Raw genomic sequence first — 18,700 nt, 5'->3', positions numbered from 1 at the left:
CATTGTGTTAACAGTGTCAGTCCAAAACTATTTATATTCTCTCTTTATCTTATTTACTTATTTACCCAACAGATGTCCAGCAGCCCCCCCACATTAAAGAGGAAGAGGAGGATCCACAGCACCCCCGCATTAAAGCGGAAGAGGATGATCCACAGCCACCCCACATTAAAGATGAAGAGGAGGATCCACAGCCCCCTCACATCAAAGCAGAAGATAATTCACATCCACCCCAAGTCAAAAAGGAAGAGGAGGGTCCACAGCCCCCCCACATTAAAAAAGAAGAGGATAATCCACATCCACCCCACATTAAAGAGGAGGATGAGGATCCACAGCCCCCCCGCATTAAAGAGGAAAAAGAGGATCCACGGCCCCCCCACATTAAAGAGGAAGAGGAGAATCCACATCCCCCCCACATTAAAGAGGAAGAGAAGGAAGTGTGGATCACTCAGGAGGGAGAGTGTCTTCTAGGGCAGGAGGAGGATGATGTCACCAAGTTTCCACTGACTGTTGTCTCTGTGAAGACTGAAGAGCATGAAGACAAACCACCTGAGTCCTCACAGCTTCATCACAGTCCAAGTAAGCACAACATCCACATATCATTTTATTCTCAGGGCATTCAATCCATCACAACTGGACTGTTCACTTTGTCTTAGAAGACGTTTGTCCTCTCATCCAAGTAGGCTTCATCACTTCATGCTCATAGACTTCAAGTCTTAAATCTAATCACTGGAATTTAGAGGGGAACTGCACTTTTTTGGGGAATTTTTTCTATCGTTCACAATCATTATAAAAGACATGACAATGGATTTTTTTTTTTATCACATTCTAACTCATAATTGTAAATAAAAGTCCACTTGCAATGGAGCCAATGGGAGGTCCTCTATAACCATCCAAAAAGCACCAACAATACTCCATTTGCATTTCGTGGCTTGAATACCAACCAAGTATTAGTGATATTGTTATTATAAGTGCTAACACAGACAAACTATTTATAGCTTGTGTGTCTATGTTAACATCACCGGCTGGTGAGCTCCTGGTGAAAGATTATTCCAGATCACGAATCGTGCCTCTCACCTGGATAGTAGAAGGATGAGGAGTTACTCTGACAAGTTGGTACCGTTTGACAGCCAATTTAGACCCGGCAATGGCAAACGACACGAAAAGACATTCTTTATTAAAACGGGAATATAACAACATTCTATCGGTCTGCGTCCTAGTCATAGCAGACCTTGTACAGTAAGTGATGTTTTATAGCAACACAACCAGGAGGACTTTGACTTGGATAGCAGACGCGCTAGCCGCTGACCGCACGGATGATCGGGTGAAGTCCTTCGTCCTTCCGTCGATCGCTGGAACGCAGGTGAGCACGGGTGTTTATGAGCAGATGAGGGCTGGCTGGCGTAGGTGGATAGCTAATGTTTTTAGCATAGCTCTGTGAGTTCCCGTTGCTAAGTTAGCTTCAATGGCGTCGTTAGCAACAGCATTGTTAAGCTTCGCCAGGCTGGAAAGCATTAACCGTGTATTTACTTGTCCAGGGTGTACCCCGCCTCCCGCCCGATTGTAGCTGAGATAGGCTCCAGCGCCCCCCGCGACCCCGAAGGGAATAAGCGGTAGAAAATGGATGGATGGATGGTTTAATAGTGTTGTTGATTTTCTGTCTAACCTTCCAGTCAGGGGCTTATTTATTTTGTTTCTATATGCAGTTAAGCACGATGCTACCACATTAGCTACGTAGCTAAAGTGCTTCACCGATGTATTGTCGTGGAGATAAAAGTCACTGTGAATGTCCATTTCGCGTTCTCGACTCTCATTTTCAAGAGGATATAGTATCCGAGGTGGTTTAAAATACAAATCCGTGATCCACAATAGAAAAAGGAGAAAGTGTGGAATCCAATGAGCCCTTGTACCTAAGTTACGGTCAGAGCGAAAAAAGATACGCCCTGCACTGCACTCTAGTCCTTCACTCTAACGTTCCTCATCCACGAATCTTTCATCCTCGCTCAAATTAATGGGGTAATCGTCGCTTTCTCGATCCGAATCGCTCTCGCTGCTGGTGTAAACAATGGGGAAATGTGAGGAGCCTTTCAACCTGTGACGTCACACTACTTCCGGTACAGGCAAGGCTTTTTTTTTTATCAGCGACCAAAAGTTGCGAACTTTATCGTTGTTGTTCTATACTAAATCCTTTCAGCAAAAATATGGCAATATCGCGAAATGATCAAGTATGACACATAGAATGGATCTGCTATCCCCATTTAAATAAAAAAATGTCATTTCAGTAGGCCTTTAATGTATAATTCTATGGCTGGATGTAATAAGAAGTCAGAAAAAATACAAATAAAAATACAATTAATTTTGATGTCTTTAGCAAAATATAGTAAAAATGTATTTATTTATTTTTAAAAATTAATAAATATATTTATTTTTAGGTAAGATAAACATAATAATACAATTTATCTCTAGTCTGGATGATTTAGTTCTTGTCACCCTGTTGTCCTCCCGTCTCTTCCCCGAGGATGACTCCATGAGCTGGGCAAACGCCTGGAGATGCCCTACGTCGTCAACACGGTCGGCGGCCCGTCGGTGCGCAGCTCGTACATCGCCGCCCTCTACTTCACCCTCAGCGGCCTGACCAGCGTCGGCTTTGGCAACGTGTGCGCCAACACGGACGCCGAGAAGATCTTCTCCATCTGCACCATGCTCATCGGCGGTATGCCGGACGCCTCGTATGGAATAACGTGATTGGTCAGGCACGCTGTTTATATCATGGGAAAGCGGACGTGAAAAACGGCTGTCCTCACTCAGGTCCGCATGGAACTGGAGGGGGCGTGGCCTCCAGTTCCGGCTGAAAATTGGGAGATTTTCGGGGGAATATTTGTCCCGGGAGGTTTTCGGGAGAGGCGCTGAATTTTGGGAGTCTCCCGGAAAATTCGGGAGGGTTGGCAAGTATGGCTTACTTACTACTAAAAGACAAGTTGTCTAGTATGTTCACTATTTTATTTAAGGACCAACTTGCTACAGGAAACATATGTTTAATGTACCCGAAGATTTTTTGTTAAAATAAAGCCAATAATGCACTTTTTTTGTGGTCCCTTTTATTTATAAATGTACCAAAATATTGGTATCGGGACAACACTAGTAATAACAGAATTTGTCGGTTGATTCTTTGACTACCTTAGTAGTCATTTTTTTCACTAGAGAGATTAGTCTCAACGATGCAGACTTTACTTTTTTTGAGGTTAGGAATTGACCCAAAAACCTGTGTACTTGCAAGTACCAAGGGTGAGTCTTAATTTGCCAGTTTGTCATTGAAAGCCTTGCTAGTCTAGGTCTTGAGAATTCTACCTTCGCTTGTTTTGTGGCCGTCAGCCTCGGTTCTATGTTCTTTATGGGTACAGAAAATCATGGAATGATCACTAAAGCCGCATACAGTAATTCCACTTGTGATGATCTTACACTGGTCAGAAGTAACAACAAGGTCTATGCTGGTTTAAAAGGAGTCACTCACCCTGGTAGTTTGCTTAATGAGCTAAGTGAGGCAATGTTGGTGGCACAGCTTAGATAGATAGATAGATAGATAAATAGATAGATAGTACTTTATTGATTCCTTCAGGAGAGTTCCCTCAGGAAAATTAAAATTCCAGCAGCAGTGTACAGAATTGAGATCGAATTTAAAAAAAGTCAATAATGGGGGTATAAATGGAAACAAAATAGAAAAATATTACAATAGAATAAAAACAAAAAGCATCAATGAGAATACAAATATAACAGTAAAATAAGAATATAACAAGAGAAACTAGGCATTAGTGACCATGTTATGAAAACGTATTACACTGTTATTGTTTTGCATCCTCCGTCATTCTAATACCCCCCCCTCCCTCCCAGAGAGGAGTTGTACAGTCTAATGGCGTGTGGGACAAAGGAGTTTTTTAGTCTATTAGTCCTGCACTTGGGATGAAGTGCAGGACTTAGTGAAGGTTTTAAAAATGGGTACATCCTTTTGGGACATATCTGTGTTCCAGTCCCCAAGAAGATGTACCAACATGTTTTTGGAGCAAGATGGCGGCGCTTCACGGCGGCAGCTTCTTGCAGGCGCTCTTGGAAGTGTAGACCGATTTGGCAAAAATACCCATCAATTTCATGGCTGGCTCACAGCGTGGTCACTCCGTGATCACTTACGACCGACATACGATTCTGGATATGGAGAGATCGGGCCATTTTGGGCTGAAAGATGCGTGTACGGTGGACCTCCTCGCTATCTTGGGAATTCTTCGCGAGCTACATCCAGCAGTGGCCTTTGAAGCAGCGGGGTCCACTACCAGCGGGGACCGTCAACGAAAGAGACGTAAGCGGTGTGCTCGGAAGCAGAAGCGGGGATGTCGGGCGGGGCTAACAACAAAGCTAAAGGCTAATCCTCAAAGAAGCGCTAATAAGGAGTCCGTTAAGCTAGCCAGCGCCAGGCTGGATAATCCCTGCACACATAGCAATTCTCTTAGAATAATATACAACTCGCATAATGTTTTTTCTGCGTCAGAGGTGGACATGCATTCTGCTGAGGTGGCAAACAATCTGAAAATTCCCCTCATATCAATTCCTAGATATGGTCGAAACTATTTAAAGTGCACTACGCATAATAAACGTAACATTATTAATATTGCTACTACGGATAATTTCAACAAAAACCCCTCAAAACATCCCACTACCTATAATATGGGCTGTTTAAACATAAGATCATTATCTTCCAAAACGTTATTAGTTAATGAAGTCATTAGAGACAACAATCTTGACGTCGTTGGTCTAGCCGAGACCTGGCTCAAACCAGACGAGTTTTTTGCGCTGGGTGAGGCGTCTCCTCCTGGCTATGCGGGAACGCATATTGCCCGTCCTTTTAAAAGGGGTGGGGGAGTCGCACTAATATACAACAAAAACTTTAACCTTACCTCGAACCCAAATAATAAATATAACTCGTTTGAGATGCTTACTATGAGGTTTGTCACACCGCTGCCTCTCCACCTGGCTGTTATCTACCGCCCCCCAGGGCCCTATTCGGACTTTATCAGTGAATTCTCAGAGTTCGTTGCTGATCTAGTGACGCACGCCGACAATATAATCATAATGAGAGACTTTAACATCCATATGAATACCCCATCGGACCCTCCGTGCGTGGCGCTCCAGACTATAATTGATAGCTGTGGTCTTACACAAATAATAAATGAACCCACGCATCGCAATGGTAATACGATAGATCTAGTGCTTGTCAGGGGTGTCACCACCTCTAAAGTTACGATACTCCCGTACACTAAAGTAATGTCCGATCATTACCTTATAAAATTCGAAGTTCTGACTCATTGTCAACAAAATAATAATAATAATAATAACTACTATAGCAGCCGCAAGATTAATGCTGCCACAACGATGACTCTTGCTGACCTACTGCCTTCGGTAATGGCACCATTCCCAAATTATGTGGGCTCTATTGATAACCTCACTAACTTTAACGACGCCCTGCGCGACACCATTGATAGTATAGCACCGCTAAAGCTAAAAAGGGCCCCTAAAAGGCGTACCCCATGGTTTACAGAAGAAACTAAAGCCCATAAATTATCATGTAGAAAGCTGGAACGCAAATGGTGCGTGACTAAACTTGAGGTTTTCCATCAAGCATGGAGTGATAGTTTAATAAGTTATAAACGCATGCTTACCTAAGCTAAAGCTAAATATTACTCAAATCTCATCCACCTCAACAAAAATGATCCTAAATTGTTGTTTAGTACAGTAGCATCGCTAACCCAACAAGGGACTCCTCCCAGTAGCTCCACCGACTCGGCAGATGACTTTATGAATTTCTTTAATAAGAAAATTGAACTCATTAGAAAAGAGATTAAAGACAACACATCCCAGCCACAACTGGGTTCTATTAACACAGATACGACTGTATATACGACGGACACTGCCCTCCAAAATAGTTTCTCTCTCTTTGATGAAATAACATTGGAGGAATTGTTAAAATGTGTAAATGGGACAAAACAAACAACATGTTTACTTGACCCAATTCCTGGGAAACTTATCAAGGAGCTTTTTGTATTATTAGGTCCATCAGTGTTAAATATTATAAACGTATCACTTTCCTCTGGCACTGTTCCCCTAGCATTCAAAAAAGCGGTTATTCATCCTCTACTCAAAAGACCTAACCTCGATCCTGATCTCTTGGTAAACTACCGGCCGGTGTCCCACCTTCCGTAGCTAAACATACAATTTAAGTGATTTTGGAATTAGATTTTTTTTGTTTCTATGATATTGAAGTTATGGTAATGACTATGTAATTAAAAGATTATGGTTATGTTTAGAGATAAAGTTTAGGTGTAATAGATGGTATACACAATAAAATATTTACACACTTTACATCGGTGAGTGTAAAGTTAAGAATCCCTCAATCAATGTTGCCTCGTACTTATAAAAAACTTTTCAAATTGCCTCCCATCAAATTTACAAATCTGTTTTTGGACTCACTTTTGAATTAAGTGTAGTGACTTGGACAAGAGGAGTTATTTCCTGCGTATTTATTGGTTGTTTTGCTACACACTTTTAACACAACACAGGAAAGAACACAAACAATGTCATTGTGTTAACAGTGTCAGTCCAAAACTATTTATATTCTCTCTTTATCTTATTTACTTATTTACCCAACAGACGTCCAGCAGCCCCCCCACATTAAAGAGGAAGAGGAGGATCCACAGCACCCCCACATTAAAGAGGAAGAGGAGGATCCACAGCACCCCTGCATTAAAGTGGAAGAGGATGATCCACAGCCACCCCATATTAAAGATGAAGAGGAGGATCCACAGTCCCCTCACATCAAAGCCGAAGATAATTCACATCCACCCCACATTAAAGAGGAAGAGGAGGATCCACAGCCCCCTCACTTTAAAAAAGAAGAGGGTAATCCACATCCACCCCACATTAAAGAGGAAGAGGAGTATTCACAGCCACCCCACATTAAAGCGGAAGAAGAGGCTCCACAGCCGCCCCACATGAAAGAGGAAGAGGAGGAAGTGTGGATCACTCAGGAGGGAGAGTGTCTTCTAGGGCAGGAGGAGGATGATGTCACCAAGTTTCCACTGACTGTTGTCTCTGTGAAGACTGAAGAGCATGAAGACAAACCACCTGAGTCCTCACAGCTTCATCACAGTCCAAGTAAGCACAACATCCACATATCATTTTATTCTCAGGGCATTCAATCCATCACAACTGGACTGTTCACTTTGTCTTAGAAGACGTTTGTCCTCTCATCCAAGTAGGCTTCATCACTTCATGCTCATAGACTTCAAGTCTTAAATCTAATCACTGGAATTTAGAGGGGAACTGCACTATCATTCACAATCATTATAAAAGACATGATGATGGATATACATATTTTTTTAAATCACATTCTAACTCATAAATGTAAATAAAAGTCCACTTGCAATGGAGCCAATGGGAGGTCCTCTATAACCATCCAAAAAGCGCCAACAATACTCCATTTGCATTTCGTGGCTTGAATACCAAGCAAGTATTAGTGATATTGTTATTATAAGTGCTAACGCAGACAAACTATTTATAGCTTGTGTGTCTATGTTGACATCACCGGCTGGTGAGCTCCTGGTGAAAGATTATTCCAGATCACGAATCGTGCCTCTCACCTGGATAGTAGAAGGATGAGGACGTACTCTGACAAGTTGGTACCGTTTGACTGCCAATTTAGACCCGGCAATGGCAAACGACACAAAAAGACGCTTGACTTCACCCCCCTTTTCCGTGCAACAATTATGAATCATTCTTTATCCAAACGGGAATATAACAACATTCTATCGGTCTGCGTCACAGTGACAGCAGACCTTGTACAGTAAGTGATGTTTTATTATGTTTGTTGGCTCTCATGAAGTCTGCATTCTAGAGTTGCAGCTATCAAATATTTTAGTAATCGAGTATTCTATCGAATATCCCGATCGATTAATCAAGTAATTGTGGGACGGCGTGTGCGGTTGGGAGAGTGGCCGTGCCAGCAACCTGAGGGTTCCTGGTTCAATCCCCACCTTCTACCAACCTTGTGACGTCCGTTGTGTCCTTGAGCAAGACACTTCACCCCTGCTCCTGATGGGTCGTGGTTAGCGCCATCAGTGTGTGAATGTGTGTGTGAATGTGGAAATAGTGTCAAAGCTCTTTGAGTACCTTGAAGGTAGAAAAGCGCTATACAAGTATAACCCATTTACCATTTAATAGAATAAATCATATTTTTGCATTAAAAAAAAAAAAAAGAAAGAAATTGTCCTGTCCAGCTTCTCAGGCAAATCATATAGTTGATATAGATGTCCATATCGGCTGTACAGATTACTTTACAAAAGAAAAGTGTGGGATACTTCTCTTGTTGCCTACCGTATTTTTCGGATTATAAATCGCTCCGGAGTATAAATCGCACCGGCCGAAAATGCATAATAAAGAAGGAAAAAGACATATACAAGTTGCACTAGAGTATAAGTCGCATTTTTGGGGGAAATTTATTTGATAAAATCCAACACCACGAATAGACATTTGAAAGGCAATTTAAAATGTCTAAAGAATAGTGAACAACAGGCTGAATAAGTGTACGTTATATGAGGCATAAATAACCAACTGAGAACGTGCCTGGTATGTTAACGTAACATATTATGGTAAGAGTCATTCAAATAACTATAACATATAGAACATGCTATATGTTTACCAAACAATCTGTCACTCCCAATCGCTAAATCCCATGAAATCTTCTTCCTCTGTGTCGCTTCTGTGGGGGAATTTCTGACCTTTGAACCATATTTTGTGTCTGTCGAAGTCCGTAGAGAGAGCGAGGTCGAAAAGCATTAAGAATGTTTGCTCGTTTCTCTTTTTTCTATTTTGAACCATTGAAGGAGCATATGTGGGTTAGAGTTGAATATATGGTCGGCCTAACCATTGTACAAAATGTTTGGATTGTTTGTTATAGCTAAAGGATTCAAGGAGGTTGCAGAATAAACAGGTCCAAAACGGTCCAGACGTTGGATGAATGAAGAATCATGCGAATCATACATAGACGTAGTCTACTTGGCCATTTATGTGTTTCCCTCATGTGTCAAGGTCCCGTTGTTTTGGACCTGTTTATTCTGCAACCTCCTTGAATCCTTTAGCCATAACAAACAATCCAAACATTTTGTACAATGGTTAGGCCGACCATATATTCAACTCTAACCCACATATGCTCCTTCAATGGTTCAGAATAGAAAAAAGAGAAACGAGCAGACATTCTTAATGCTCTCGACCTCGCTCTCTCTCCGGACTTTCGACAGACACAAAATATGGTTCAAAGGTCAGAAATTCCACCACACTTCTAAACAACTCTGCCAACTCCAAAGGTAGACAATGTGCCGCTTGCTCTTCTATTGGTACGTCGCTTACGTCAGAGTCATCGTCAGTTGCAGTTCCAATTATTCTGACATACGCCTAGTCTCTTACGTGAATGAGATAAATAATATTATTTGATATTTTACGGTATCGTGTTTATAATTTCACACATAAGTCGCTCCAGAGTATAAGTCGCACCCCCGGCCAAACTATGAAAAAAACTGCGATTTATAATCCGAAAAATACGGTAATTTGGTATTTTGACTTCATTAAATGGATTTATATTATTATTTGGTGCAGCCGGGCCGGAGAAATATTTTTGTTTAATTAAGGTTTAATTATACATGTTAAGATGTGCCCTCAATTATTGCCTTTGGCCTAATTGTCTTTTATTTCCTAAACGCCTGTTTTCATTATTGAAGGCTAACATGCACAGCTGACATGCGTCCGTGGTTAATTGTGCCAATTTGTGTGTGCTAATAAAAACAGGTGCGCTCACAGCCTTGTGCGCTGTGTGGTGTGAAGTTCTTGTCTCTCGTGCGTTTTTGATGATTATTATACGGTGCCGTTTGATTGGCGGTTTCTCCACAAAAATCCGCTGAGCTGTTTTCAACCTGCCAACAATACATAAACAATATAAAAAGACAAACCACTTAATAATGATGACAACAGTTTTGCATTTGAAGAATGTAATATAGTTCATTGCATTCTTTGCATGCAAAATAGTAATCAGTGTTCATTTTGCCATCATAACATGTTTGAGATCAAAACACACATATATATATATACACTACCGTTCAAAAGTTTGGGGTCACCCAAACAATTTTGTGGAATAGCCTTCATTTCTAAGAACAAGAATAGACTGTCGAGTTTCAGATGAAAGTTCTCTTTTTCTGGCCATTTTGAGCGTTTAATTGACCCCACAAATGTGATGCTCCAGAAACTCAATCTGCTCAAAGGAAGGTCAGTTTTGTAGCTTCTGTAACGAGCTAAACTGTTTTCAGATGTGTGAACATGATTGCACAAGGGTTTTCTAATCGTCAATTAGCCTTCTGAGTCAATGAGCAAACACATTGTACCATTAGAACACTGGAGTGATAGTTGCTGGAAATGGGCCTCTATACACCTATGTAGATATTGCACCAAAAACCAGACATTTGCAGCTAGAATAGTCATTTACCACATTAGCAATGTATAGAGTGTATTTCTTTCAAGTTAAGACTAGTTTAAAGTTATCTTCATTGAAAAGTACAGTGCTTTTCCTTCAAAAATAAGGACATTTCAATGGACCCCAAACTTTTGAACGGTAGTATATATATATATATATATATATATATATATATATATATATATATATATATATATATATATATATATATATATATATATATATATATATATATATATATATATATATATATATATATATATATATATATATATATATATATATATTAGAGAGAGAGAGAGAGAGAGAGATATCAATCAATGTTTATTTATATAGCCCTAAATCACAAAAGTCGACATCCTTGGCACAGAGCCCACACAAGGGACGTCGATGTGAATGACTATGAGAAACCTTTAGAAAATGTACAGATACCAGTGTTTCCATATATAGGATTGGTACCTAACAGAACTACACCTAGGATTGGTTATCTGTATAATAAAACCATTCTCGGGCCCTTGCAGTCTACATATAAACTTAAACATCAGTTTTCTCAGGGTGGCGTGGAAGGTGTTTATCCCTAAATCACAAAAAAGCTTGCTGGCACTACTTCCCCTGGGCTTTCTGTGCAGGATTCTGAGATAGTCATTATTTGCAACCTGGAGTTTGCACTAGCTCTCTTTCTTGAACCTCACCCAGAGGGGTGCTGTGTACATAGGGGTGCAGTAAGCTCTAAACAAGTATCATCCTCCATCTTGTCATTGATGATGTGGCCTAAGTATGTGACATTGTTGCACACAGACAGGGTTTGACCAAACAAATAGAAACCTGGGAAATTAAGATATTGATCCTCCTTGGTCCTACATATCATTACCAAACTCGTTGTGGCATTATACTTGATGTCAAACTTGAGTCCATATTCTGAGCATATGTTAAGAAGCTGGTGGAACCCTGCACTACTGGGAGATATAATGGCCAAATCATCAGCGTACATATAGTGGTTGATTAAGGTGTTACCCATGATGCACCCTGTTCTGCATTCTCTCCACTGCCTTGACAGATCATCCATATACAGGCTAAACCTGGTGATAGAAGCCCACCCTGCCGTACCCCATACTTAAAGGGAGAGGATAAACTACTCCCCCATTTTACCTGCATCGTCTGCCTGTCGTACCAATATGCCAAAATATACCCAGAACACCCCTATGCTTCAGATTGGTGAAGAGTTTGAGATGGTTGACTCTGTCAAATGCCTTAGATGCATCAATAAACCCTACCAACATTGTATAGCCCTGCACTCTGTATTTTTCTACTGCTTCTTTTAAAGCATAAATACACAAGTCAGTGCTGTACTTGCTCTTAAAGCCAAATTGGTTGTCTGCGGTGCAAATAAGATCCCCAACTCTGTATATTATCACACTTTCCAGCACTTTAGATAGCATGCTGGCTCGGACGATAGGTCGATAATTGTCCATAGTCCCTACCTTACCAGGCTTGTCTTTAATGACAGGTACTAAAATAACTGTCAGCATAGCAGCTGGCAGGATGTCATGCATTACCAACCTACCAATATATACCTACTGCATGTACATAAAACCTTAATGGAGGTGTTTGGATGTTTTTTTAAGTTCTTTGTAGGCAGAATATATCGACTCTTAATAGCCTCTATTGTTAGCAGACTTTTGATCGCATTTATTTACTATTTAGAATGCATAAAAAAATAAAAAAGTGTGGTTCTCTTTTATGTGAAGTGAAGTATATTCATTTACCACTTTTCTCTAGTGACTCAGAGCGCTTTACATAGTAAAACCCATTATCTAAGTTACATTTAAACCAGTGTGGGTGGCACTGGGAGCAGGTGGGTAAAGTACCTTGCCCAAGGACACAACGGCAGTGACTAGGCTCGAACCTGGAACCGTCGAGTTGCTGGCACGGCCACCCTACCAACCGAGCCACGCCGGCCTTAGAATGTATTAAATTCTATCAAAATCCAGTACAAAATCGTAAATACACCCTAGAAATGTTTCAATAATTCAATTAACAATATTTTTATTTAGGAACTTTCTAATGTAGCGTGTTTCTATCTACACTTCTGTTAAAATGTAATAATCACTTATTATTCTCTTTTGTTAAAATGTAATAATCACTTGTTTTGTTGTTTGATACTTTAGTTTTGAGTGATACTACAAGTAGTTACAAGGGCAGTATTGGTCATACAAATGCGGATACTGATATTTGATTTTTTCATGATAAATGAATGAGTAAATTTTGTTCGCAATCATAATCAGACAAAAACACAGGATGGTGGTGTTAGAATATCAATTGAATATTTAAATATGGCTCTGAATTAAATCATTTGGTTTATGCCCTTAAAGTCTTCCTTTTTTACTGAGTTTGCAAACAATAACAAAATCAACAAAATATATATAATACTAAATATCGATCAAACAACTGTATTGACCTTTTAATGATATTATACTTGGTGTTTTTACTGTTGATGTTTGTATCGATCGGTCCACATTTGTTTAAATTCAAGAGCTTTCACAGGCTTTCTGTGGGTCATTAAAAAGCATTACAAGTCATTAAATGGATTTTGCCTAAATTAAGGCCTTAAATGGTATTAAAAAGCATTAAATACGATGTCCAGAGGCATTCAAATATTCATGTAATAGTAGGCCGGGATTGATATATCGTATTTTCTGGACCATAGGGCGCACCGGAATATAAGGCGCACTGCCGATGAGCGGGTCTATTGCGGTCTTTTTTCATACAAAAGGTGCACCGGATTATAAGGCGCATGAAAGGAGTCATGTTATTATGATTTTTTTTCTAAATGTAAAATACTTCCTTGTGGTCTACATCAGTGGTCCCCAACCTTTTTGTAGCTGGGGACCGGTCAACGCTTGAAAATTTTTCCCACGGACCGGGGGGGGGGTTTCCATAAAGAAATACAATTATGTGTGCTTACGGACTGTATCCCTGCAGACTGTATTGATCTATATTGACATACACAATATGTATATATTGTGTTTTTTATGTTGATTTAATTAAAAAAATAAAAATTGCGGCCCGGTGGTTGGGGACCACTGGTCTACATAACATGTAATGGTGGTTGTTTGGTCAAAATGTTGCATAGATGATGTTTTACAGATCATCTTCAAGTCGCTTTCTGACAGTCACTTAAGGATGCGCCGTTTTGTTGGCGGTCTTATTTACGTGGCTCACCTTCGACAGCGTCTTCTCCCCGTCATCTTTGTTGTAGCGGTGTAGCGTGCAAGGACGGGAGTGGAAGAAGTGTCAAAAGATGGAGCTAACTGTTTTAATGACATTCAGACTTTACTTCAATCAATAACGGAGCAGCATCTCCTCATCCGTGGCTCACTAGTGCAACAACAACGCCCGAAATGTGTCCCGTGAAAAACCGTCTGACCGGAACTCTCTAATAACTAAATTTCCTTGGGTGAATAATGTAAACTCACTACACTGGTAGTTTTTAGCACTTCAATAGCGAGATATAATTTAGAACTTTACACTACTTTATATTAGAAATGGCAACAGCAGAGGATAAATGTCCCATAACAAGAAGATAGAGAAAAAGAAGGAGCTTATCGACTACAGAATCACCACAGACTACAGCCGCGGACCTGTGCAAATTTTCAGGACTTATGCAGATCTCAAATACACATCAGCACGTACCAGAAGGTAAGAAAAGTTGGTTTTGCATAATATTTTTAAACAAAACGCAAGATAATGTCTGCTAATGGGTGCCATTTTGCGGTCCTTATACACACACCATAGTAATACTTGTATCTCTGACTACGGTAGCCGTAATGGGCTGACAATCCATCAAGCGGTGCGGCTTCAAAGTCGTACTAAAACATTTTGACGGATTTTTGAGTGCCATGTGTAATGTTCTTTATTTTCAATGGAACATTTAAAGTTTTGGTGTTGATTACTGGCGTCATATTGCAGTCTACACGTATCTCTTATATGTGACTGCCATCTACTGGACACCCTTATCAATACACCATGTACCAAATAAAATTGCTTCGAGGTCGGCAAGCACAACCAGAATTAGTCCGTACATTAGGCGCACCGGGTTATAATAGATAGATAGATAGTACTTTATTGATTCCTTCAGGAGAGTTCCCTCAGGAAAATTTCAATTCCAGCAGCAGTGTACAGAATTGAGATCGAATTTAAAAAGTAAAAAGTAAATAATGGGGGTATAAATGGAACAAAATAGAAAAATATTACAATAGAATAAAAATAAAAAGCAACAATGAGAATAAAAATATAACAGTAAAATAAGAATATAACAAGAGAAACTAGGCAGTAGTGACCATGTTATGAAAAATTATTGCACTGTTATTGTTTTGCATCCCCTGTCATCCTAGTACCCCCCCTCCCCAGAGAGAAGTTGTATAGTCTGATGGCGTGTGGGACAAAGGAGTTTTTGAGTCTATTAGTCCTGCACTTGGGATGAAGCAGTCTAGCACTGAACAGGCTCCTCTGGCTACTGACAACGGTATGCAGAGGGTGACTGGCATCATCCAGGATGCTCACTAGTTTTTCCACAGTTCTCTTCTCTACCACCGCCACCAGTGAGTCCAGTTTTATTCCGATCGTAGAACCGGCCCGCCTGATCAGTTTCTACAGTCTGGAGCTGTCCTTCTTAGATGTACTGCCCCCCCAGCACACTACCATGTAGTACAGAACACTGGCAACCACAGACTGGTAGTACATCCACAAGAGTGGTACTACCACTATAAGTATGTACAGTATGTATACCACAATAAGACGCACTGTCGAGTTTTCAGGATTTTAAGTGCGCCTTATAGTCCAAAAAATACGGTACATGAACAAAGTGAGCCTCTTGTGAGTCATTCACAATCTTTGTTTCGGTTACTTGCAATTGTCCTCCACTTGTTTTCCTGTGTGCAGTAGTGTTGGCGACCGCAGTAGTGTTGGCGACACTCGCTTTCAAGTTGGAGACGTTTTAAAACAACGATCACGTTTAATGTACACATTGCTTCGAAACCATAGGAGAATAATTTTTATTCAAGTCCTCGTATCAGCTGGTAATTGACACAGGCCCCCATATAGCTGCCCGGGATATGCCTGTTATATGATTCTTTAATTTTGGGCCTTTTAGAATCAGCATGTCTTCGTCCATTTGTGTCAAGGAGGTGAAATTAGGTCTGAAAACCTTTGACAAGGTTACTTCATGTCCATTAGGACTTTTCAATGTGTAGAATACCATCCGCCTTAAACAGAATAATCTACTTTGAAAGTAAACTGGATCATTTATTTTGTGTTTATGCATGACTTCCTGTCCCACACGAGCAGATTTGAGCTCAACTGAACCACCTTGTTGTGTCGACCACTAAATATAGAAGTCAGGCGGTAGAAACTGACATATCGACTTGAAAACAAAAAACGGAACGAGTCTTTCGCCGTGGCGCCGCCGTTCCACATCCAGTGGAAATCCCCGGTTACACTTACAAACGTTGCTTGGCGAGATAAACGAAGAAACCATACTTCGGGTTCAAGGCACGAAGCAAAAGAAAATACACTTACAACCCACAGCACTCGCAGTGAGAGAACTCGACCACAAGATGGCGTCATAGCAGAGACAACAATACAGAATACAGATTTATACTGTAAATAACCTAATCTTTTCTCCAAGTTTATACATCAGTAATTGAGATTAAAATCACAGGGAGCGCTGGAGCCTATCCCAGCTGCACTCAGGCATAAGGAAATGTATCGCAATATAGATTTTAGGCCATATTGCCCATCCTTTATAAAAAGTGGTCTTCTTTTCATGTGAATAATGTTGTAAAGAGCAGTGTGTTTGTTTTCAGGCCAATTCATATAATAACTTATTTTAAGTGCATGCAAACTTACTGAATGCCTTATATGACTAAGCAAATCTGGACATTTCTCAAGCATGTTTGTCATTTTGTGTCCTGCAGACGTCTGTGAAGAACAACTTCTGCCTGAAAAACAGGAGTGTAGCTTCAGGATGGTGAAGGAGGATCCATCAAAGAGGAAGACCAGGCGCCACAAACCCTCTGGCGTCTCCTTTTCCTCTTTGACACAGACCCTTCCCTGTAAAAAGGAAAAGAAAGACTCACTGACCACCCGCTTTAAAAAGGAAGAGGAGGAACACAACATCAGTCATGAGGGAGATCCTCTTGAAGGACTGGTGGAGTTCCCAGTGACTGGTGTCCCTGTGAAGGGTGAAGATGATGAGGTCAAAGGTGAAAGTGAGGAGAAGAGAGAGGCGGAGCCTCCAAGCAGCAGCTCAACACAACACATGACAACAGAAGCTGATGGAGACCACTGTGGAGGATCACAAGCAGACCAGCTCTTAGCTCCACTATCAGATAGTGAGGACACAACGTCACACTCTCCTGACACTGATGATGAAGACTCTAAAGATGATAAGACATGTCACACTGACAACACTCTCTTGAAATGTTCTCACTGTGACACAATGTTTAAATACCATAGTTCTCTGAAAAGACACATGAGAACACGCGCTGGAGAAAAAACTTTTTCTTGCTCAGATTGTGGTAAAAGTTTTACTAACAGTAAGTGTTTGAAAGGACACATGAGAATACACACTGCTGAAAAAGATGTTTCCTGTTCAACCTGTGGTAAAGGTTTTACACAAAGGCAGAGTTTGAAAGTACACATGAGAACACACACTGGAGAAAAACCGTTTTCCTGCTCAGAATGTGGTAAATGTTTTACTAACCCTAAGTGTTTGAAAATACACATGAGAATACACACTGGTGAAAAACCTTTTTCCTGTTCAACCTGTGGTAAAGGTTTTACACAAAGGCAGAGTTTGAAAGTACACATGAGAACACACACTGGAGAAAAACCTTATTCCTGCTCAGAATGTGGTAAATGTTTTACAGAAAGTCAATATTTGAAAAGACACATGAGAACACACACTGGTGAAAAATCACCACATTCCTGTTCAATCTGCAACAAAAGCTTTTCTGACCAATCAAACCTTGTAGCACACACGAGAACACACCCAGGAGAGAAAGTGTTGAGTTGCAGTGTGTGTGGTGAAAGATTCTCTCATAGGTACCAGTGTAAGAAACACAAGTGTGCTGCTGGGAACAGCAGCAGGACATGAAATTGCAGGCTTTGAAATAAACTGTCAAGACTTTAATGTTGACTTTCTAACAACATCAGCACATATAACTTGTGTGACATTGTTGTTTGTGTAACAATCTTTTTAATATGCTTCTACATTTATAGAGTAGATATTTTATATTAGTGCTTTTTTCAGTCAAGTACATGCATTAATATGCAATCAAAGTTTGGAGTGTCAGACAAAAGCCAATATTGTACATCATCCCACAGAGATTTACTTTGCATGCATTCAAAAAATAAACTGTTTATTTTGATTCCTTATCACAGAACGAACAAGTGTTGTCTTCAATTGCAAAACAACACCTTAAAAATTATTTTAAGTGGTCAATTCTGTCTTTTTTTTCTTAAATGAACTCCTTTGCTTTTGGAAGAATGAAAACTTTCAAGTTATGAGTATTGTTTTTGTTCCAGAGAAAATACAGTAAAGATGGAATAGTAAATAATTAAAAAGATGATATGTTGTAATTAGAATATTTTTGAATGAAAGCCTGTTTAATTTTTATGATTATTTTTTTCCAGGTCGTACTTAACAATGAAATCTTCAAATAATAAAATACTTTTATCACTCAATAAGTGCATCAGCGACCAAATGCCTTTTTCAAACCATTGCTGTACAAAGATGGATTTGTGTCTCATTTTAATATAACAATTCCATAGTGGAGTATTGTGTGTGATGAAGTTGTATTTGTAAATTAGTTTCCAGTACAACAACACTTGCTGGTAGGGATGCCGTTCACTTTTAATTCCATGTTTTATGTGTTATATATGTAAATATAGTGTGCGTTAGTATTTTGCCAACATGGTAGAATCACATGATAGGCAGGTTGTATCATGTTCTTCTGTCACCTTGAGGAAATGGCATAAAGAGGAAGATGACAATATAATGTCACTTGGACAATGATGTACAGAACAGAAGAGATTTAGTTCATTTTTATTTTTGGTTATAGGCGATTCTTTTTTTTTGAC

General features: G+C 40.0%; 1 protein-coding gene across 2 annotated transcripts in view; it reads left to right on the top strand.

Moving 5' to 3' along the window:
• LOC133664530 (zinc finger and SCAN domain-containing protein 2-like) overlaps positions 1-18,090 on the top strand; it is a 127,153-nt gene extending 109,063 nt beyond the window's left edge. For both annotated transcript variants that reach the window (XM_062069230.1, XM_062069231.1), the window contains exons 3-5: positions 73-576; positions 6,691-7,194; positions 16,534-18,090. In XM_062069230.1, the coding sequence (XP_061925214.1) occupies positions 73-576; positions 6,691-7,194; positions 16,534-17,714 (2,189 nt within the window). In that variant the 3' untranslated portion in view covers positions 17,715-18,090. The remainder of the gene's footprint in view (positions 1-72; positions 577-6,690; positions 7,195-16,533) is intronic.
• The last annotated feature ends 610 nt before the right edge of the window (positions 18,091-18,700 follow it).

Source organism: Entelurus aequoreus, linkage group LG14, assembly GCF_033978785.1.
Source record: "Entelurus aequoreus isolate RoL-2023_Sb linkage group LG14, RoL_Eaeq_v1.1, whole genome shotgun sequence".
Classification (NCBI taxonomy): domain Eukaryota; kingdom Metazoa; phylum Chordata; class Actinopteri; order Syngnathiformes; family Syngnathidae; genus Entelurus; species Entelurus aequoreus.
The sequence above is the reverse complement of the archived record's forward strand: the minus strand, read 5'-3'. Positions and strand labels throughout refer to the sequence as shown.